At 32.7% G+C, this 21,436-nt stretch overlaps 4 protein-coding genes across 8 annotated transcripts; 2 read left to right on the top strand and 2 right to left on the bottom strand.

Annotated features, from left to right (window-relative positions):
- The first annotated feature begins 737 nt into the window (after nt 1-737).
- On the top strand, nt 738-2,705 carry LOC107905678 (plastid-lipid-associated protein, chloroplastic). The gene is made up of 3 exons (XM_016832379.2): nt 738-1,577; nt 1,758-1,953; nt 2,193-2,705. Exons 1-3 carry the CDS (start codon nt 1,105-1,107, stop codon nt 2,502-2,504), a joined length of 981 nt encoding a protein of 326 aa, XP_016687868.1. The 5' UTR covers nt 738-1,104; the 3' UTR covers nt 2,505-2,705.
- A 2,568-nt stretch (nt 2,706-5,273) lies between these two features.
- Nucleotides 5,274-6,426, bottom strand: LOC107902669 (probable transcription repressor OFP9). Its single transcript, XM_016828806.2, has one exon. The coding sequence runs from the start codon at nt 5,773-5,775 to the stop codon at nt 5,302-5,304; it is 474 nt and encodes a 157-aa protein (XP_016684295.1). The 5' UTR covers nt 5,776-6,426; the 3' UTR covers nt 5,274-5,301.
- Nucleotides 6,427-7,508: 1,082 nt separating this feature from the next.
- On the bottom strand, nt 7,509-13,157 carry LOC107905679 (phosphatidate cytidylyltransferase 1). 4 transcript variants are annotated; one of them, XM_016832381.2, is made up of 13 exons: nt 12,878-13,076; nt 12,543-12,643; nt 11,430-11,620; nt 11,024-11,277; nt 10,752-10,903; nt 10,345-10,486; nt 9,945-10,101; nt 9,231-9,278; nt 9,051-9,137; nt 8,447-8,575; nt 8,287-8,343; nt 8,004-8,087; nt 7,509-7,898 (listed from the first exon to the last, which is right to left on the bottom strand). In XM_016832381.2, the coding sequence occupies exons 3-13, from the start codon at nt 11,502-11,504 to the stop codon at nt 7,812-7,814; spliced, it is 1,272 nt and encodes a 423-aa protein (XP_016687870.1). In that variant the 5' UTR covers nt 11,505-11,620; nt 12,543-12,643; nt 12,878-13,076; the 3' UTR covers nt 7,509-7,811. The 4 variants fall into 4 exon arrangements, with proteins under 4 accessions (XP_016687870.1, XP_016687869.1, XP_016687871.1 ...); XM_016832380.2 differs by lacking the exon at nt 12,543-12,643 and having other exon boundaries at nt 12,878-13,157; XM_016832382.2 differs by lacking the exons at nt 12,543-12,643; nt 12,878-13,076 and adding an exon at nt 12,053-12,170.
- A 5,011-nt stretch (nt 13,158-18,168) lies between these two features.
- Nucleotides 18,169-19,731, top strand: LOC121229419 (mavicyanin). Of its 2 annotated transcripts, none has more exons than XM_041113681.1 (2): nt 18,169-18,721; nt 19,194-19,731. In XM_041113681.1, exons 1-2 carry the CDS (start codon nt 18,550-18,552, stop codon nt 19,535-19,537), a joined length of 516 nt encoding a protein of 171 aa, XP_040969615.1. In that variant the 5' UTR covers nt 18,169-18,549; the 3' UTR covers nt 19,538-19,731. The 2 variants fall into 2 exon arrangements, with proteins under 2 accessions (XP_040969615.1, XP_040969616.1); XM_041113682.1 differs by having other exon boundaries at nt 18,301-18,721; nt 19,212-19,731.
- The last annotated feature ends 1,705 nt before the right edge of the window (nt 19,732-21,436 follow it).

Raw genomic sequence — 21,436 nt, forward strand, 5'->3', positions numbered from 1 at the left:
TTCAGTTACTAAGTTGGAATTATGGGCTGGCATTTGAGATGGGTTTTTTTCACTGGGAATCCATATGCCGAATGAGAAGAATGCTCTGGTTAGGAGTATTAACAAACTATGCATTTAACTAACTGTAATATAAATGTTCTTAAACCTTATGTAATAACTGCTGCATAGTTTTGTGCTGTTAGAGCAAAGTAGGTAAAAGAAATCATAAATTATATAATCAAGTGTGTGATATTAAAATTATGCAGATGATTGAAATCTGATTTGATAACAAAATTGCATCATCCCCATCTCTCCTTATCAGCATTTATGCTAAGTCCACTGCTACAAATTATAGCCCTGAATGTCCACCTACTCACATCACTTCCAAATTCAACACACTATGAAAGCGCCCCTAAAACTAAAGCACCAAATTCCTTATAAAGTCTGTTGCTTCGGTCAGAAGGACTGCTCTGCTGACAAAGATTTACCCTAAATATGTTACACCCATTGATTGAACATTAATTGAAAACTTGACTTGTCTACCCAATCTCGTTTTCTATTTTCTCTCCAAACATTTAAATCTTTTTCAGTTTTGTAATTGTAGATCTATTAAACGTTATTATCAATAATAATTAGATATTTTTTCTGACTTTTCTTTCTTCAAAAAAAAAAAGAAGAAGAAAAATTCTAGAATCCCCTATCATTTTGTCGTAGTATACCAATCATATAACCGGTTTCAACTTTCAATTCAAAGCAATAGGTTGGGAGAGAGATATTTTAGGGTTAGAAGCTTCGAGAAGTGGTTTTCACGCCAATAAGGCTCACTTGCCATTGCAATTTGCCGACACATCACAAGTTACTGAATTCAACTGCGATACACAATCCCTCCTCACCACTCGCCTTTTTTTTTTTGTTGTCTTCTTCCTGCAAGACTCCACGTGTCAAAAACATGGACATGACAAGCATAAAATCTCCCCCAAGATGCTCATTGACAATTATTTAGGACATTACGTCGTGGTTTTCTTTTAATTTGGTTACTGTTGAAATTGTATAGACATACTTGCATATAACGATCTCCCCTGTTTTATTCTCTGTAAATTTTATAACTTGGGAACCTAGACACCCATGGCTACTGTTTCTCAATTGAACAACTTTCCATGCAAGACCTTCTTAATAATCCCACAAAACAGTAACTTTACCTCAAAGCTTCCGGTTCTGCCTCTAAACTCTACAAAACCAACTCAGAATTCGATCAAGAAATCTCAATTTTTGACCCAGAAATCAGTCCAGCCAAGGCCTGTTTTCCAGATCCGTGCTTCGGACGCCGACGATGAATGGGGCCCAGACAAGGAGGAGCCAGTTGTAATCGAGAGTCCTGGAGTGGCCGTAGCGGAAGAGAAGAAGCCTGACGATGCGGGGGAAATAGAGAGCTTGAAGAAAGCTTTGGTGGATTCGTTTTATGGGACGGATCGTGGCTTGAAAGCTAGCAGTGAGACCAGAGCTGAGATTGTTGAGCTTATAACTCAGCTCGAGGCCAAGAACCCGACTCCAGCACCAACTGAGGCTTTGCCTCTTCTCAATGGCAAATGGATTCTCAAGTAAGTTTTTTGTCTTGCCCTTGCCGCTTATAAAAAACCTTTGGTTGATGGACTTTGGTTAATCGACTTATATGTAGCTTAGACTAAAGAAAACTATGAAAATAAAATCATAAAAAAAGCACAGGTAGTGTTGGACAATCTAACGCATGTTGATGTTTGATGTATTGAATTGTGGTTCAGGTACACATCATTCCCGGGTCTGTTTCCACTGTTGTCAAGGGGTCAATTTCCATTAGTTAAGGTGGAGGAAATATCACAGACCATTGATGCCGAAAGTCTCACTGTGCAGAACTCTGTTCAGTTCGCTGGACCATTGGCCTCAAGTTCTATTAGCACCAGTGCTAAATTCGAGGTTCGAAGCCCCAAACGTGTGCAGGTATGTTCTTTACCGCTCTACTTTTCTTCTGTTAAAACTAATAGTGAAGTTGTTTTTGTCTTTCACAATCAATATTTGGAACGTAACTGAGCTTATCTGCTGTATCTAAGTTTTCTTTAATCATGACTATGCCAGTAGAGGAAACTGCTATGCTTTGCTTAATGCAAAAGAAATTAAAGATCTGGACTTTGGATGTAACTTAAAAATTTACTCTTGTTTCTTTATGAATATTTATGCAGATCAAGTTTCAAGAAGGCATAATTGGAACTCCCCAGCTGACAGACTCCATAGTGTTACCAGAAAATGTGGAATTTCTAGGACAAAAAATTGATCTCACTCCTATTAAGGGCTTGCTGACCTCTGTGCAAGACACAGCTTCATCTGTTGCAAAGACCATTTCCAGCCAACCGCCATTGAAGATCCCATTATCAAACAGCAATGCTGAATCATGGTTGCTTACAACATACCTTGACGATGAACTGCGGATTTCAAGGGGAGATGCTGGGAGTGTGTTTGTGCTCGTCAAGGAGGGCAGCGCTCTCTTGAACTAAACTCTGGGTTCCGGTTCTTCTTCTTCCTCAGCTATTTATTAGAGTTATCTGTTGTCTTGGTTTTTATTAAGACAGAATGTAAGAACTATACACTTATATGGGCAATACATGGTCATGGACTCTATTTGTTGTAACACTTGGTTCCAACTTGCTGTCTCAAGCAAGCAAGAGTTGGTATATACTACTTGAAACATTTATACATATCATCTATATATATGCCTATACATGTATCTTCGACCAAATGTTTCAGGCCTTCACTCCGGAGCAGCACCAAAGCAAACCGACCACATTGTCGTCCCACTTTCCATTTTCCTCTTCTGAAAGCTAAATAGACACCATTAAGTGACGGATGTGCGGACAAACTTTATATCTCACCTTATGATACTTTTAGTTCACTAATCAGTTATTTATTATTAATCTTCTTGAATACGAGATTAATTGGTACATTTCCTGGTGCAAAGAGAGATGAATGTTTTGGGTAGTCTTGAAAATTTATCATTGATGTTTCTGCATGTATGTATGCTGTTATATGTCGATCTGTGAGGAAAACCTACGAAGAGAGGCAGGTTATACGTATCATAGGCATGGTCTTAACTCAATTCGACTCTGTGTATCCTTAACTCCAGGCGTTAAAGTAGGGAAGTTATAACAAAGGGCACAAAGATCAACATCAATCTGCACAGCAGCTGGTGAAGAACACCCTTATACATGCATAAGGCTTTATTTATTGTCTGAAATGATTAGGTCAGCATACATACACTGATACACAAGGATAAAACCTGATTGTAGGCTGCAATCAAATTTGATAAATAGAAAATATTGAAATATATAAACAGAGGAGTCTATGCTTGTTATCTCTTATGCCAGGGAAAGCAAAAGCATGAAGAGGTTTTGTTGGTATTTTAGCAATAATATAAAACACAGAAAATATGAAAAAGAAAGATATATTGAAAGACTTGCAAAACTTACTCCTAAAAAACATGCTCAACACCCCTTCTTGCATTAGTAATTACAAAAACCTAATTTATTTCTTAAAACTTTAAATTTCACTTTTGAAAGAGCTTTGGTTAATATATCTGCAATTTAATCTTCAATCTTACAAAAGATAGACTTTATTTCACCAATACCAGGCCCTAGAAGTTTGTTTAAGACCACATGAGGCCTTATTTAACATGTAGACTTTTCCTCTTGTCTCTCTACTTGGAATGCCTCTGGTTGCTTTTCTCTCATTGCTTCAATCCGCTTGTCATCCTTCTCAACTTCTTTAAACTTAGCAGACTCAAATAATACAACATTGCACTTTTTATAAATTTTAGAAAAATATTTTGTCACGAACTAGCAATTACTTCATTGTTACTTCTCCTCCATTAGATTTAGAGCAAAAATTTTCGCTTTCATTTTTACTTTGAATACATCTCTACCTTTTATCTTCAAATATGATCTTGAATCCTTTTTCAATCAACTGCCCAACACTTAGAAGATTTTGGTCAATGTTAGGCACATATAGAACATCAATTGTGTGTTTCAAACTTGTTAAACTTTCAATAACCACTGTTACTTTTCCCTTAACTGGAATAAGCTCATCATTTCTAATTTTTATTTTGGAAATGATAGTTTTATTAAGTTCTTTGAAAAGTGTTGGGTAATTGGTCATGTGATTTGTGTAGTCGCTATCGATTAACCAAGAATCATTGGAGAAATATGTCGCCACAAAAAGGAACTCATCTTCTTGTTGCTCAATAGATGCTTTTGCCTCTTCATGTTGTTGAGACTTACAGACCGGCTCTATGTGCCCAGTACTACCACATTTTCTCGTTGGAGAAACATGTCTCGTTGTTGTTACTATTGCTAGTCTCATCTTTAATTTTCTTGTTTTTGCCTCATGAATTTTCAAACTTTGCTTGAAAAGTACCCTTTACTGATGCTTCTTGTCTCATCTTTTTATTTTGTTCTGGAGCCTACAATGCATTCACTAATTCTACTAATGATATACTTGAAAAATCCTTAGATTCTTCTAATGAATAAATTTTAGACTCATATTTTTCAGACAAAGTGACGAGAATTTTTCGCACTATTCGATCATCGGAAAAATCCTTACCCAACAATCTTTCCTTGTTTACTATGCCCTCCAACTTGTCAGAATAGTCTTTAATAGTTTCTGTATCTTCATTTTCATCATTTCAAACTCTCTGATCAGATTGGACATTTGCATATTTTTTGTTCTTTCATTGCCCTCATATTCTTTCTTGAGCTAGTCCCAAATTTCTTTTACTGACCCCAAATTCATGATTCTTGTAAATATTTTGAAAAAGACATGCTTTAGCTTTAGACTTCCTTGTCTTCTTCTCTTTGTGAGTCTTCAGTTGATTTATCGTTGAATTTGCTGGCAAAGACGAAATATCGTAGTCTTCTTCTACTGCTTCCCAAATATCCATTGTATCAAGATAGACTGTCATTCTAATAGCCCAAACTTAATATTTACTATCATAAAATTTTGATGGAACAATATGACAAAACTTTGTGTCAACTTCCATATCTAAAACTTATATGTTTCTCTCAACTCATATATCCCTTAAAGATAAGAGCTCAGATACCAACAGGTTTTCATGCTGCGCTATCCATCATTATACACTGCATTATACACTGCTCATAATTATTTATTTACTTAGCCAGAGTTACTGGAAACCCCAGCTTAATAAATACTAATCCATGCCCATTATACATTGCTCATAATTATTCAAGACTACTAGACCATTTCTCTGAGGAAAAATATATAAAAAGGAATCACATTTTCTTTTCAATGTCGTTTACAACATAAGAACAAATTAGTGCAAACTTCATGGAAAACTTCTAGTATAATTCCATGATACTCCTCTGAATTCATAGATACATAATAATTCAAGAGGTTGCGAAGGTCCTTTGGCTCTTGAATCCGGTTCGCCTTAATCATCTCGACCATAGACTTACTAAAATCTTCTCTTGGATCGTAAGAACACTTCTCCATGGCTACCATAACAATGAATTTAGTCCCTTCACTACTTCTTTGCCGCCTTCTTTCGACATTATGCCTTGTCTCCTGCCTTTCTCTGATCATTTGGTCTAATCTCTCTTGAACCATGGCGTGTGCTAGACTCGATATTGATGCGTATCGATCTGAATTGGAGCTTTCTGCTTCTTCTGAAGAAGAGACACTAAGCCTGCAACTGCAGCACAATGCCTTGCATCCTCTCTGTTGAAGCCCTTGCTGCTTGTGTTCTTTGGAGGCTTTCATCTTCTAGCATGGACGTGAACCTTTGAAGCAAAAATTTGTGCCAAAATAATCATTTATGCTCATTAGGCAAGTGGGTTACGTTAAGCATGATTGTGTCTTGAGTTTGAGACAATTAATACCTAAAAGATTAGGGATAGTTGGGAGGCTATTAGGGAACATTTTTATTTGTTAATTAAGCTTATGATCATCATGTGGGCTAATTGATCTTTATACTATCCTTTATAGGTAGTGTTAGGCGGCATAGTTATCAAAATGGAAAGAACAGGGTCCATGAATGATGAACAGTCAAATTGGTCCTTTATTTTATAAGTTTAGGGTACTAGCTTTAGAATTAAAGACAAATGGCAACCATAAAATAGTTTTGGTTGGCTTCACATTCCTTATGGGAAACTGGGATTTAGCCATTATTTCTCATGGACCATATAGCAACTATAATGATGCAAGTCTGCTAGTAGAAAAATGTTGCCAACTACCCTGATCTGAAAATAAACCTGATCCATTGTGATACCAGAACAGAAGAATTAGTCCCATGAACTCGTCCTAGTGTGTAGTAAAGGCTGTTTCGACTTTCAAGAACAGAGCATGTTCTTAGCTACTTTTATTCCTACTCTGGGTCTTCTTTTGGGTTTAAAATTGAACCTTTTTTTTCTTGTTTTAGAGCAAAAAATGCATTCTTCTAATTGCTTAACGGGGGTTGCCTAGTTGAATTATGGAGAAAATCGACAAAGATTTGCATAGCTGGATGGAATCTCTTTAATGGGTTCTTATGTTTGGAAATGAGGGAGACAAGAAGATGAATAAGAAAAGCAAAATAGAAATGGGGTAAGAGTTACTATCAAAACACTAATCATTTCTTCAATTGTGTGTATCATGAAGACTGACATTACTAGAAATTTATGAAGGGAAAATGGAGTTGTATTTCTCACCATGTCTCAATAAACTAATTGTTTAATATGGTACTTAGAAGGATTCCAAGTTGTTTAACCACGCAAAATGGCACATGTTGCTATGATGATCATCTGTTAAAAAGGAACTTAAAAGCAGTAATTAGCCCTAGTCATCTCTGCTTAGGCGTAATCAAATGACAGGGTGTTCCCTGACATTCTTGGGTTCTTTTGAGAAATCAAGGAGCAGGCAAGAGAGATGAATTAATGATTTTGGATATGCATCAAAGTTCAGTGTTGAAGGGGGCACACCAGGTAAGGACACAACTGTAGCGGCATGTTTTGGTCTTCAAGGACATAGTGAATTCTTTACACTTTCCAGACATTTCGGATTCTAGATTGTCGTGAGCAACATGTTATATAGGTGTCATTCTGTTTCCTATGTTGTTAGAATCATGCTTTTGGTATTTCCATTTGATTTGGTGAGACTAAAGCTAAACTGGTGGTGGTATTTGGGTTTGATTACTATAATCATTTTATGCCAATGCATGCCATTTCCATCCATCTCAAGAAACAGTGAAGAGTTCTAGTTTTCTGGTATTACCGAAAGTACTTTGCAATATCATATCTGCTCTTAAAATATGATGAATAAGCATCAGTGAGAGTAAAGAGCTAATGTAGATCATCCAAACTATGTGCTATACCTACAGATACGTGTTACGATTTTTCTACAATTAAAGAGCTAATGATTGATACATTTTCCAGTTTATCTTGGTGTGATTAAAGAGCTATTGTAGAACTGAAAGTGTACAACATTTATATTGACATGCATGATTTATGAGGACAACATACAGCAATTCATATTCCTTTTTTCGATTCGGAAGAACAAAGAAACCAGCATACATATAATGATCGATTCAGGACGCAGTGACTGACGGGCAATTAGGCAATTAACAATCAATTGGCTTAACATATACTATACAAACTGGGCGCATAAAGAATACTATTCTGCCTAAAATTTTTTAATGGAAAAACATAAAACACAACACCATATACAAATCACTTTCTTTTCCTTCTTTTGCTGTTACAACTTAACACTACCAGGTGCAAGCAATACGTTCCAGTAGCTTGCACAAAATTATGCCCGAATATTTAAGAATGTTCAAGTCTTTCCTGCAAGATCTGTCCCAGCTTCATGAGAAGACTTTGCTGCTCCTCGAAAGTAAGGTTTGTCAATATCTGCATAGAAATTAATCCTCGGTAATCGGTATAGGTTTACTTATAGTATCATTTATTTTGTGGTAATGGAGACTGAAGAAGCACAAAAGCATAGTAAAGATTTACCTGGTCCAGGATCATTTCAACTGAGATGCCTTGACGCATGACAAATGATTGGTGATAGATATATGCAAATACCGCCATCACCATCTACATTAAATGACCAAATAAGTGTGAGCCGGACATATAAACTTAGGATGTAAATTAGGAAAAGAATTTGTGATCCGTCCTTCCACTCCTTTCTAGCTCCCCCCCACACCCCCTCTTCCCAGTAACAGCTAAATATCAATCTCTAGCTTACATATAAAGACACAACATTAACTAAGATAAAAAGGCTCCATTTTCTCACCTGGCAATCCATTCTATCTGTAATTCCACCATGCCCAGGAATACTATCACCAAAATCCTGTGCCAATATCAAAAGTGGGAGTTAACATAATATACTTGAGTCAGTATCTTGAAGAAAGCTATGCAAAAATCAGAAAAGAGAATAGGGAAGGAGTTCACACCTTGATCTTAAAAGCTCTTTTAAAACCACTTGCGAAAAATCCCCCAAAAGGTGCTATTATTGATGCAAACAAACCAAAGCATAAAGCATGCCACTGAACAGGCAAAACGGAGATCTCTTTCCAAGGAAACTGTTAAAAAATAAAAGGTATAACAAGTGATGGAGCATTGTAGCAGAGACAATAGCATTTCAATTTTTTAATGAGAAAACTATCTTTTTAAAATATCCAATCCATTGGCAACAATAATCATCCATAATAAAGTTCACAGCCTTAGAATTTGACCACAAGACACAAAAAGACCCAGCCACTTTGGGCTGAGGAGATAATCATCAACTGGCATTGACGAAGACAATCAGATTTTACAAAGATTTGTAAGAAATATATCCAAAGATGGATAACTTTCCTGTTGACCGTTCATCACAATTCGAACATCTAGTCTTTTCCCCCTAACCAGGGAGTTCTGAACCATAAGACCAGAAATTTAAAGTGACAATTTCTTATGGAGAAGTTGAAGACTAATCCTTTGTTTCAAGAGAATCAAATCTTACTAACTGAAAAGGAATAATTAGGACAATAAATCCAGAGACAATGAAATTAAGCTCACCCATTGAGAAATCCATCCTGGTAAGATATAATTCTCTGGTTTAAACAATGGACCTGGGTCACATTCGAGCCAACCAGTTGATAAATCCTGCAAGCATTACCCTCTCACACTAAGTTTTCAGGAAAATGAATCAGCATGCTTCTGGAAAGATCAAATAATAGGTCAAATCCAATAATTTACCTTCCTTGGACAGGTTAGCCAACAGAAACGACCCAAGATATTTGCAAGCTGCATATGCATAAACTCACTACATGTTTATGAAAACATACTACAACAAAAATCTATACATAAAACAACAGGAAAATAACACAACTTTACCAGTTCCACCAAAGGCATGTATTCTCATTATTGAAGCACAATGAAAATTTGCAAATAAAATTAAAAAAAGGAAGTGTTATTAATATACTTGATTCAGCAACATTAATCAAGGCATTAGCATTAGATCTTAGGATTACAAGTTCAGGATCAACTTTCCCACGAATGCCAAAGAGATCAACACATTTTATAAGTTCTTCACAAATGATCTTTTGGAAGGATGTCCATTTAAATGTAATCCATTAAACCGGTCCAGACATATATAATATCAACTATGGATCCCAAAGTTAGTTGCATGAGAAAAAGAAAAGAGGTACAAATAGAGAAAATGTCAGGTTACTGCAATAGTAGAAGGATCAATAATGCTAAAATTGCTAGAACAGACTTCCACTGCAATAATATGTTCATAAAGAACCTGATTAACTTGAATATTTACAAGTCACCTTGATTATTTCATTCTACAGACACCTATAACTAGATAAGTTTCAAATCTACTGATGTAAAACTCGCATAATATAAACGATACCCTTATCACAAACAAGATGAAGTCTAACACCAATATGGAAAGACTATGCTCACCACGAATGCAGAGATGATAGTTGTAACAGACGCTCCAATAAAACCCTCCCATGTTTTCTTAGGAGACAATTTGATTAATGGGGTTTTTCCAAAGAAGAAACCAAAGATATAAGCAAAAATGTCATTGATAACAATAAGCGATGCTGGAAGAAGAAACCTGGAAAAAGGAAAGTACTTTTGGGTGAAGAAGAATAATGGGAGAGAACACAGTCAAAGTACCAAAAGCATTCAATTAATTGCGTAAATCTTAAGAGGTAATAACTTACATTTTATTAATGAGAAAAGTTACCATAATAAGACTTTTTACTTTCCTTTTCTAACATCTATATACTATGTGCACATCTGGTACGACTGCAAATACGTAGGTAGGTAGGAAGGGGGTCTGAGAAAGAAAAGTTACCAAAAAATTCCTTCAAAGATATTGGCCACAGTAAAGGACGACTGTGTGAAGACCACGATCAGAATCATGTGTGTCCATGCATACTGGCCAAATTGATACTTGTACATCTTCTTCTTCAATGTAAGAATAAACCACATAAAACCTGATCCCGAAAGCCAAATGAGAATATAGAAGATACCAATGGTCATATGTTATGCTACAGGAAAGGGAAATTCAAGGTGCAATCACTAAAAATAGCAAGTACGAAAACCATACAACATATGAGAAAATAATATATTTACAGAAATAGAAGGCATCGAATCCCACTTCGGTCAGAATTGAAATTCATTATATCGATTGATGAATTATTGACATAATTATTCCTCCATGCTTTCAGTCAAAAACATCAAATTATATGCTTAACTAACCTGCAATGTACAAGAAGTAACAGATAGCCATATGATACTTGATAAGGCTGCTAACAAACTGATACAAAAACTTATCCGAAGTTACAGTATTGACGAGTGGTTGGCTAAGAAGGCGGCCATATACAAAAAACATTGCGGTGAAGAAGAAGTGCCTGTGCCCATAAAATGAAGAAGAACCATTCTAATCAGATGAAAGCAAGTAAGATTTAATACTAACTCCAATGGCAGAAAAATCTTGGTCACCATATGGAAGGTAAAGGTAGTAATCTCACCAATTTAATAGCCTAAACCCTGGAAGATGCCTATCTTCATGTGCTTTCCTGAGAAGATTGAAAAGCTCTTTTGCCATAAATATTTGGATAACCACCACCATAGCTGTAATATAGAGATGACCCATGTAGACAATTAATGCAAAACCCCCAATCATCCAAACAGTAGAGTGTGTTCGGATCCACATTGATTTGTATTTGTTACGGTCATTAACAAGCAAATTTCCACCATTTGCTTTACTAGGTTCTGGAATAACCTGACAGAATGTTTGAATTTTAAGAAGTTAAGGGGGGGAAATCCCTTTCTTGGAATGGATAATATTTTGTACAAATGCAACAACATCAGGAACCATGACCATAGACATGAAAAAGGAACCAAACAAAATATATTAATATTTAAGTGACCAACCTCATTGGATCTTTTGCGGTGCCGAATTCTAGGAGTAGTAGCTGATGGCACAGTTGTATTATTCTCCTTTTGCATGGCTCTTTACTTTAATGTCGATCGTCAAATGAAAAAACTCGCATATATTCCTGGTGCAGGGGAAATTGCTGTCCTGCTATTCAATCAAACTCTAAAAGAGAAGTAACTGGGACTCACTGAAAGAAGCATGCACAATTCTATTAAGCAACTTAGGTAGAAGATGCGTTACAGTAATAAAAGGATAAAGATCTAGGCAACCAAAATGGTGACAAAATTTTCTCAGGGAAGTTATAATCAGCTAGGTGTAGAGACACATGTAGAAAGAAATGAGCACATCAAAATCTCATAAATATGCATGCAACAAAAGGTTCAGTCTTGATAACCAGCCCAACCTGTTCTTTTTTTTTTTGAAACATGTTAAATCCATGACTCACTTTCACAATGACTGACCATTAAACTAATAAATAGACATAGCACAGCCAGAAAAGAACCTTTTTTTCCAATATATGCCAGCTCAAAAAGCTATGAAAATTCCATCCAGAAAAAAACCATGTATATTACGGTTTCATGTATTCTTTCACTATCCAAATAATTGGGCTTTTTATTACCTTATAGAACCTCATACTGAAGTTGTTCTCACAGGGCAATTATGTTTAATCCAGTAGAAAATACCAGCACCCCGACCGAAAATTCTCACCGAAAAAAGATACCTTGTTGCCACCCTGCCCCCCACCACCCCAAGAGAAAGAACAAAAAACACCAAAAAGCATCTCTTATTCAAAAAAGATTTTGGAATCAGATGCTTCAGACATTTTTTAGACAAATAGTGATATTCCAACAAGATGAGAGCACCAAAGAAAGTGCAGAGTAGGTATACTTGACAAGACCACATCGTTATTCCTTCTTCTGGTTAGGCAGTATTGAAAACTTAAAGGTTCAAACTCAAAATAAAAAATTAGGCACAAATCATGAAGTGAACTTTACTGAACGACAACCTAATCTACATATCGAATATTGAAAAGAGAAATTATATGTCAGATATAAAATGATTGCTAAACCAAGAAAGAAGTTGACCAATTATAGCACACATATACTTACTCCTATTCGTCTTTTCATGTCCAAGATTTAAAATTTCGAGTTCCAGTTTCCACCAGCAACAGCAACCTTTAAGAAATAGAACTCTACTCGGAACTCTTAAGCTAATTAAAATACAGAAATCCATAAAAATTAATCCAATAACACAAACCCATCAAAGTAAACCAATCAAACTTAAAATTTGACATGGTAAAGAAGGAAAATAACCACACAAAATCAAATCTGAAGCAGAAAAAAGCTCAATTTCTTGAACCTAATGGATCAACAGGGAAAAAATCAGCGATAAATTTAAAGCTGCAAACATTAAAGCAGTTTGAGAGCAAAAGAGAGTTAGAAACCTTGGTTTAGCTTTCAGTTGCAGTAAACTTGGAAACCCACCAAATGAGAGCAAGCGAAAGAGTGACAGAGAGAAAAATAAAAGAAAAGGTTGAGAAGGCCAAGCGTAAATTGTGTTGTAAAATAAAAATAATAATATTTGAAAAATAATTTTCCTACTCGAAGGAAATGCTATAAACACAGCTGACTGAAATTTTTGGTTTATTTACCCTTTTCCAGGAGAACAAAATAGTTCTGGTCACATGTAGAAACTTGTTGCACAGTTTTCATTTTCCCCCCGATACTTTTGTAAATTATTATCTGAACACTCTTTTTATTTCGGTTTTGGTCCCTCACTAGTCACTATAATTAAATTTAAAATTTAAACATCTATTTTTATAACATAATTAATTAATCCATAAAGCTAATTTTCTTAACTATGTTGACATAAATTCTTTATTAAAAACACCAATATTTTATTTGTAATATTTAATAATTTCAATTGTTTAAACTAAGTGATGATATTTAAAAATAAAGTATCAAATAATGATAGATTAAAATAAATGAATAAATTTCAAATTTGGGTACACTTTTTCATTTTTATGATATTGAAAGAGGAACAGGGTAATTGCTTAGAGTTTGTCCTTTCATCCCTGGCCCCAATTTTTTCTTAAATATAACCCCCATCAATTGATCAAATTTGGCAAAATGACAGTCATCCATAACAGGCGACCGATTTTGACAATTTATGTTCCTCAATATAATGGCTGGCTGGATGATTAATGGACACAACCAAAGGACTTTTATATGTGAAATGATATTTTGATTAAAAAGCATAGCTAAAGCAAAGCTCACATGGAAAATGCTGGTACAATCTGTCTCACTTTATTTCCCTATATATCCCTGATTTATTCTTTTCTTTTTCCAAGTATATTTCAAAGTTGACATTAAGCAAATAGCAAACCCTGCTTTATGCCTTTTCTTTTATGGGTGGGAAACCTATGGTATTGGTACCTGAATAAAATGTGAAAGAAGCAGAACAAGCACATATCTAAATGCCTCAAAGCTGACCAAAATCTTGTGTCCACCATCTTTTATCAGCATGATGGAAACCTTTTCCTTTTTGCTTTATTTCACTCGAATGATGGAACAAGGAAAATCCATATGCTTTTTCAACCAAATCGGGCTTTGGGGTGAGAAATGCTAGTTTTGACTTGAGATTATAAAATTGTTCTTAATTTATATTGGGTATTGAATACATAGTTTATTTTAAAAATAATAATAATAAAAGTATTTATTTTGGGTAATATAATTATTTTATTATTTGAAATTTATATCAAACAGTCTTGATACATAAAGAGGGATACAATATTTGTTCATAATCACCCAATCCAATACATGAATGGGTGGAAAGCATTGTGGTGGTTGAAGGTACTTTGATAATTATTAGATTAGGATGGAAACTGTTTAGTCGGAGGCAAATGAACATTTTAGTCTAGTTTTTTTTTTCTTTTCTTTCATCTTTGGAAGTCCAAATTAGATATAAACTCTTCTAATCTCAAGGTGTCACTTGTCTAACCATGATTGAGGGTTAGATAAGCATACATATCACACCATTAAGCATAGCAAGGTGGTGTTGTCAAAGTACACACCCTCTCAAAAATTAATGGAAATGTTTGTGCATGGGACTTAACTAATATGTGAGAAAATATTGTTAGTGATCTTGTTCAGTGATATGAGTCGTTCTAAGGTGTTTGGCGAGGTGTTGAGTGAAGGGTGTAATAATTAAATAGTATTATATATTTGAATTTTGTAAAAATTATGTGTCTAGTTGATTTTAATATATATAATATGATTTATATATTTAAAGTAAATTTTTCAATAATTTTATTAATTATTTAAAAATATTTAAATTTTATATATTATAATATTAATGGATTAAAATGCTATTTAAAATAAATTTTTTATTTTGATACAATTTTAAATAAATTATTTTTTACTTCTCAATATCATAAATAAAATAAACTAAAATTTTAATTTATTTTTTAATGTTAATACTAAATATTTGACAAAAAAAATACAAAATATTTTTCAACCACAATAATAATTTTAATGTAGCCGCGAGTCCAATAAATAAATAGATTAGTGATAACTATAAATGGAAGAACCTAAATTCTTAATGTCCATTACACTATAAATGGATTTAAATTTCGTTCTAATTTAATAATTACACTATGCAATAAGCATCTTCGAACTTTTAGTTAAGAGTTAAAATTATTTTTGAAGTGTTTACTGTTAATAGTAGTGATTAATCGTTTTGTCTAAATGACTGATGATTAAATATGTTTTATTCCTATAAACGGGGATTGAATCTGTCCTCGTATTGTTTTTAATTTAATATCTTATGTATATAATAAAGCAAAGTTTAGGTAGAAAATATGAAGGTTTTAGTTTTGGTGGAGTTTTAAGCATTACCAATGAAGTTTTGACAAATAAAGCTCCGTTTGTTTTACTGAAAATAACTTTTAGAAAATGATTTATGGAAAATGATTTATTTTTGTGGAAAAGCTAATATTTTTTGGTGTTTGGATGAATCTGTGTAAAATATTTTTTGTTGTTTGGTAGATTTCTTAAAAATATGTCATAAAAGTTGTTTTCAATTAAACAAACATACATTTGAGATTTTCTTATTTTTTCATCATTTAATTGAATTTATTTTTATCTATAATTTTATATTTTACATTGTTTTTGCATATATTAAAAATATTATGTTAAATTCAGATTCATTACAACGTCATTTTTTAATTATATGATTACTAAATGGGTATTTTTTATTTAAAAATGTGACATCAACAAAATCGACAAAAAAATTAAATATGTCAACAATTGGACTTGATTTTTAAATTTGAAAAGTAAAGGGACAAAATTATTAAAAATAAAAGTACAAAGACTAAATTACAAATCTGTGAAGTGTATATAGACTTATGACATATTTTAACCTTTATACTACAAAACATTTATTATTAATATATTTATAATTGTAATAAATATTTATTATTAAAATATTAATATTGAATATTTTCAATAATATGTGAATAATATTATTTAAAATTATTGTTTTTAAAATTTATTATTGAAATAAAATTGAAATATTAAATAATTATTAAAATAATAAATTATATTTATTATATTAATAATTTATTATATGACTAAATATAAATAATTAAATACGTATGTTTAATAATATTAAAAATATAATATTTTAAATATTTTTAAAAATAAAAATAAAATTTATTATCAATATAATAATATTAAACTTAATTTAAGTTAATTTTTATATAAGCTCTTTTCCGAAAAATGACTTATGTTTTTTCAAAAGGGTAAATCATTTTATTGAAAAAATTACTTATTTTACCTTGACCTATAAGTTATTTTTCGTTAACTAAAATATTTTCTATGAAACAAACACAGGAAAATGCAGAAAACATTTTCCGTAAAACCTTTTATATATAAACAAACGGACCCTAAGTAAATTTAATTTTTCGCAACTGAATTTTATTGGGTGCAATAAAGTTTAACTCGTGTAAAAAAACAACTTTTATCTTTATTTTTAAATGTAATTATAAAAAAAGTTGAAATAAAAATATTAAAATATTATATGAACCAGTATGAGTTAGTATGAAATTCTATAGACAAAAATGGATTGAAATACACTAGTATTAATGGTATTGATTGAAATTTATACTAAAACGAAAATTAGAATTTCTTGTTCTGATATACTATCGAAACAGGTGATAGTAACATGAAATTGACTTATCAAATTGCCCCTTAATAAAATGGAGCCATTGTACTTCCAATAATTAATAATTTAATTTAAGTTGATTTTACCTTTAGTTAAATGAAATATTTGCAATTTTTAGAATTAATAATTCAGTTTAAACCGTCTTTATACCAAAATTTTAACTTTAATCCTTGTAATTTTTTTTTATAATTTTAACTTTGACTTCTTAATATAAAATTTTGTATTAAGGGCCAAAGTTACTCCATTGGTTCATCTTCTTCGTGGAAGGTTAAAACCCTAAGGTCTAAACCTATCTAGCAACGTTTCAAGGTTTCTATATAAATAAATGGCATAAATAGAGGGTTAAAATGGGCTGCAGATGACGGTTGTATAGAGTTAAAAAAAGGTGGGGTAGCTGCAGCAACTAGGCGGATCTTCCAACGATGTAGAAACCTATATCCAAACAAAGAAAAAGGATACTTAGATCATCTATGGGTAAACTCCAAGGGAACAAAATTTGGTATATGAAATGCCATGGAAGGAACAAAGAGGAAGTTACAGGGTTCAAAATATTACTTGTACAAACGGCAACATCAAATAAGGCTCCAAACAATGCTTGAATCGAGGACCGCATAGAGCGATTTCACTCCTAAGATCTCTCATGTGTTGGGTGTGGTTGGACTTGGATCCTTCTGGGCCATGTATGTACCCATGCTCACATAATGACAAAAGCGAAAAGTATGGTTGCTAATTGTTTAATGACGATTCCTTTTTTCTCAGCTCTTTTGACGATGCTTCCAAGGAGACCCGAAGTTTCCTCCACATGCTTTGCTTTCAACTACATTAAATACACCAGCTCTTTGGGAACGTGTTGAGTGGCTTTTGGGTTTTACTACTTTACTAGAAAATAGTATACCCAAAATCTGCTTTTGACCAAACAGGAGTATATAATTAAACAAGAGTAACCATTAAAAAGATATTTGGAGTTGAAATTTTTACAATATTTTAAAATTTTGTATGACAGAATTATTAAACGTAACAGAGTGGTACACGTGGGTTCTCAATAAAAAAAGTTTAAAATCAGCGGCCTGATGAGTAAAAAGAATTCACCATGTTCTATAAATTAATGCATCCGTCAGTATGGTCCTGTACTATGGTGTAGGTACACTGTCAAAATTTAATAGGTTCACACAATATAAAAGCTATTAATGCAGTGTTGGGTTAGTATGTATTAGTAATTTTAATTTCGTAATATTTATGTAAGTTTGATTGTATTAAAATATATTATTTTTTTATTTATGAGTTAAAAAAATATAAATAATTTTAAATATTATATAAAAAGAAACATATATAATCGATTACATATTGTATATACATCCCATACAATATTGACCATCATGTTGCTTTATTGACATGGTAAATGTGATCAATGTGCAGTTGCAGTATAAGAAAAATCCATTGAATGAAATTCCCAAATTTTTTTAAAGAAAAAGTTGAATTAGAACGGTAGTTGTGAATGGTAACTCGGGGGGGGGGGGCCGGGGGGGGTTAGTGACTAGGAAAGGTGCCAAGAAAAATAAGAAATAGACGGGCCGTGCATCAAGAACCCGACAACACCCAGTCCTTGGAGAAATGGGACACTCCAAATGGCAAACGCATTGGCAGTTGAAAGGGAGCTTTATTTTGGGCTCACACCAACCATTCCTTCATCTGCTTCTGTTGGTTTCGTGTAGGAAATTGCCAGGATGGCTTTTCCTCTATTGTACTAAAAAAACCGCTTCTTTTGCGCTTAACAAACTTCATTCATTCATTCAATCACCTACTCTTTCTTTTTATTTTTTTTTCTCTCAAAGAAGCAAGCAAAAATTTTAGGGAGCACAACTCCCCCCCCCCAAGTTTCGCTGTTCAGTGACAATGGCGATTGTGAAGATGGTGATGGCTGTGGTTATCATGGCAGCGTCCCTCGGAGGGAAATTGGGTGCAGCACAAGTGCACCATGTGGTCGGAGGTGACCGTGGGTGGGACGTTTCCTCTGACGTGGCATCTTGGTCCTCCGGTAGGAGCTTCAGGGTTGGAGACAAAATTTGTAAGCTTTTACTTTACTCTTTCTTTATAAACTAGCTTGCCATAGAGAAACACGTACAAGCCCCTTTCAACTTCGATGATAAATTGATTGTTTTGTTGAATGAGTAAAAAGAAAAACACTAATACGGTAATCTATCATTGTTCAATTTTGTTGCCTTTAGTGTGTAAAAAAGAAAATCAAAGCATCATAAACCCTAGCATTAATTATTCGTATCGAACTATGAACTCTTATTGTAAATTCAGGTTACAAAAATATTGAGTAAAATAGAAATAAGTTCTCCTATAACCCATCAAAACCCAAACACTCTTAACCTTAATCTATACTAAGATCCCACTGTTGTTACTTGAATATATATATATGAAAGGATCGAGCTGTAAAGCTGGTGAGATCCATGATTTTAATCGGCACTATTCTCTTTTTTCTCTAATTTATTTTCGTTTTTTTCTACGATCTTTTTTACACTGATGCACAGGGTTTGCCTACGCCGCAGCACAGGAGAGCATTGCTGAGGTGAATAGCCCGGAAGAATATGAGTCGTGCGATGTGAGCAACCCCATAAGAATGTACACGGACGGCATAGATGGCATCCCACTGGATGGGGAAGGGATCCGTTATTTCGTAAGCGGCAAGGAAGAGAGCTGCAAGAACGGTCTAAAGCTACACGTGGAGGTGATGCCTTTTGGGAACCCCGAGCCCGAAAGGCCCAGAGTTGCAGTGGCTGCTGCGGCGCCCACCACTCCTTCTGGATCAGCCCGGCTTTACGGAAGCTCCGTGCTATTATTGGCTGGGTTATGGCTTTGCTATATGGCTATTTAATTGTACTAGTTATGTAGTTATGACCTCTCTGCACTCTTTTTCCTCTTTAGACTTTTAAAGCCTAGTGTTCTTACCTTCTGCTTTATATTGTTGTATGAGAATCTACTTTAAATTTCAAATTATGTGTATCACTTGATATCTTCAAGAATTGAACTTGAAGGACCATAATATTAGATTATGAAAAAGTTGCTTCAGTGGTAGAGCCCTTAAATTTTCGGACGAAAAATGTTCAAACAATTAAAACATGGACATAGTTGATAAGTAGAGGTGTGCGTGGACTGAGCTAGGTCAGGTTGACTTTAACTAAAAATTTAGCTCGAGCCTAATAAATGGGTTTAAAATTTTACTAAAGTTTGATCCGGATAAAAATGTTAAAATTTGGGCCTGACCCGACCGTCCCATATTAATTTTTATATTATTATTTTTATATAATTTTAAAATATATATAATACATAAAAAATATTAAAAACATTAAAAAATATTTTTCAACAAATTAAAAATAAATTTTAAAAAATATACATACTTAAATAACACTAAAATAATTACAACTTAACAAGCAAATCCTCTAAAATAATAACAAAATTAACAATAAAATAAGTTTTATACAATATCCAGATAATAACAATAAAATAATAGCAATATAATAGTAAAATGGTAGCAAAATAGGGAGAAAACAATAAGAAAATAATATTAAAAAATATATTTTTTATCATTTAGTGAATTTGGGCCGGACTAGGCCAGAGAAAAAATACCTTACTCGAGGCTTGACTTTTCTTTTAAATAGGTTTATTTTTTTGTCCAAGTTCATTTTTCGGGCTTATATTTTTGCTCAAACTTTCTCACATTTTGGGTAAGCCTTCAGGTCGAGCTGGGTGGCCCGACCCATGAACAGTTCTATTGATAAGCATAATTGCTTCATAAATATAAATTGATAATTGATAATTGATAATTTGGATATTAAAATTTGTGCTCCGCTCATGTTCTTCGGGTTTAATGTTTTTATTTCAGCTTTATTTTAAAAAATAATAAAAGGTTAATATTTAATATATTGATAATACATTTTTTATTTTATAAATAATTCTAATATTTTTTTAATAATTTATTATTTTCATATAAAACATTTGCCAATCCCATGAATTTTTTTTTTATCTTTTTATTACCATTTCCAGATTGTTTTTTTTAAATCTTTGGTCACATCCAAAGGTTATACTTGGATTTTTGGAAACCATGGTTACAGCAACAATAAATTTTAATATGTAATTATATATATATAAATTTTAATTTGATATAATTATAAACTTAAAACTCTAATTGTGATTTAAATAAATATTTAAAATTTTAATTTTAATTTAATTATATACATTTAAATAAATATATTAATTTATATTTATATTGATAAATATAATTATTTATGTATGTAATATATAAATATAAAATGATGGTAATAATTTACAAGAATTAAATCAAATCAAAAGTTAATGTATAGTTTTGAGATTTAACCCTTTTTACTTAAATACTTTTTTTTTTGTCAAATGTGATATTTAAATTACATATTTTATTTTATTTTATCTCAAATTAAGATACTAACCAATGAAAACGCATGCAACACGTGTTAAAATACTTTATAAAATGAATAATATATTTTTTTAATGTGATAAAGTTGTGACAAATACATAAATATTTTCAAAACAATATATTACTTTACAAGAAGAAATTATCTTTTTATTATTGCACATTAAGTTAAAGACTTAACTAATGAATAATATCATCTCAATTAAAACTTTTGTGTAGTAATCTTTTCTCGATTCGTTTCTTTGTACCTAAAGGAGGCTGTATAAAATTTAGTCATTGCTGTTTTATTAAGTAATTTAATTAAATTTCAATAAAAAATAATTATAA

Source organism: Gossypium hirsutum, chromosome A05 (assembly GCF_007990345.1).
Source record: "Gossypium hirsutum isolate 1008001.06 chromosome A05, Gossypium_hirsutum_v2.1, whole genome shotgun sequence".
NCBI lineage: Eukaryota > Viridiplantae > Streptophyta > Magnoliopsida > Malvales > Malvaceae > Gossypium > Gossypium hirsutum.

Bases quoted from the DNA above. Each gene is read 5' to 3' on its own strand.
- LOC121229419 (XM_041113681.1), top strand. From the start codon at position 18,550: ATGGCGATTGTGAAGATGGTGATGGCTGTGGTTATCATGGCAGCGTCC. The intron at 18,722-19,193 runs GTAAGCTTTTAC...ACTGATGCACAG, and splicing joins CAGGGTTGGAGACAAAATTT to GGTTTGCCTACGCCGCAGCA.
- LOC107905678 (XM_016832379.2), top strand. From the start codon at position 1,105: ATGGCTACTGTTTCTCAATTGAACAACTTTCCATGCAAGACCTTCTTA. The intron at 1,578-1,757 runs GTAAGTTTTTTG...ATTGTGGTTCAG, and splicing joins AATGGCAAATGGATTCTCAA to GTACACATCATTCCCGGGTC. The intron at 1,954-2,192 runs GTATGTTCTTTA...ATATTTATGCAG, and splicing joins GAAGCCCCAAACGTGTGCAG to ATCAAGTTTCAAGAAGGCAT.
- LOC107902669 (XM_016828806.2), bottom strand. From the start codon at position 5,775: ATGAAAGCCTCCAAAGAACACAAGCAGCAAGGGCTTCAACAGAGAGGA.
- LOC107905679 (XM_016832380.2), bottom strand. From the start codon at position 11,504: ATGCAAAAGGAGAATAATACAACTGTGCCATCAGCTACTACTCCTAGA. The intron at 10,487-10,751 runs GTTAGTTAAGCA...TTTCGGGATCAG, and splicing joins TTACTTCTTGTACATTGCAG to GTTTTATGTGGTTTATTCTT. The intron at 9,279-9,944 runs GTGAGCATAGTC...ATGCATATGCAG, and splicing joins CTATCATCTCTGCATTCGTG to CTTGCAAATATCTTGGGTCG.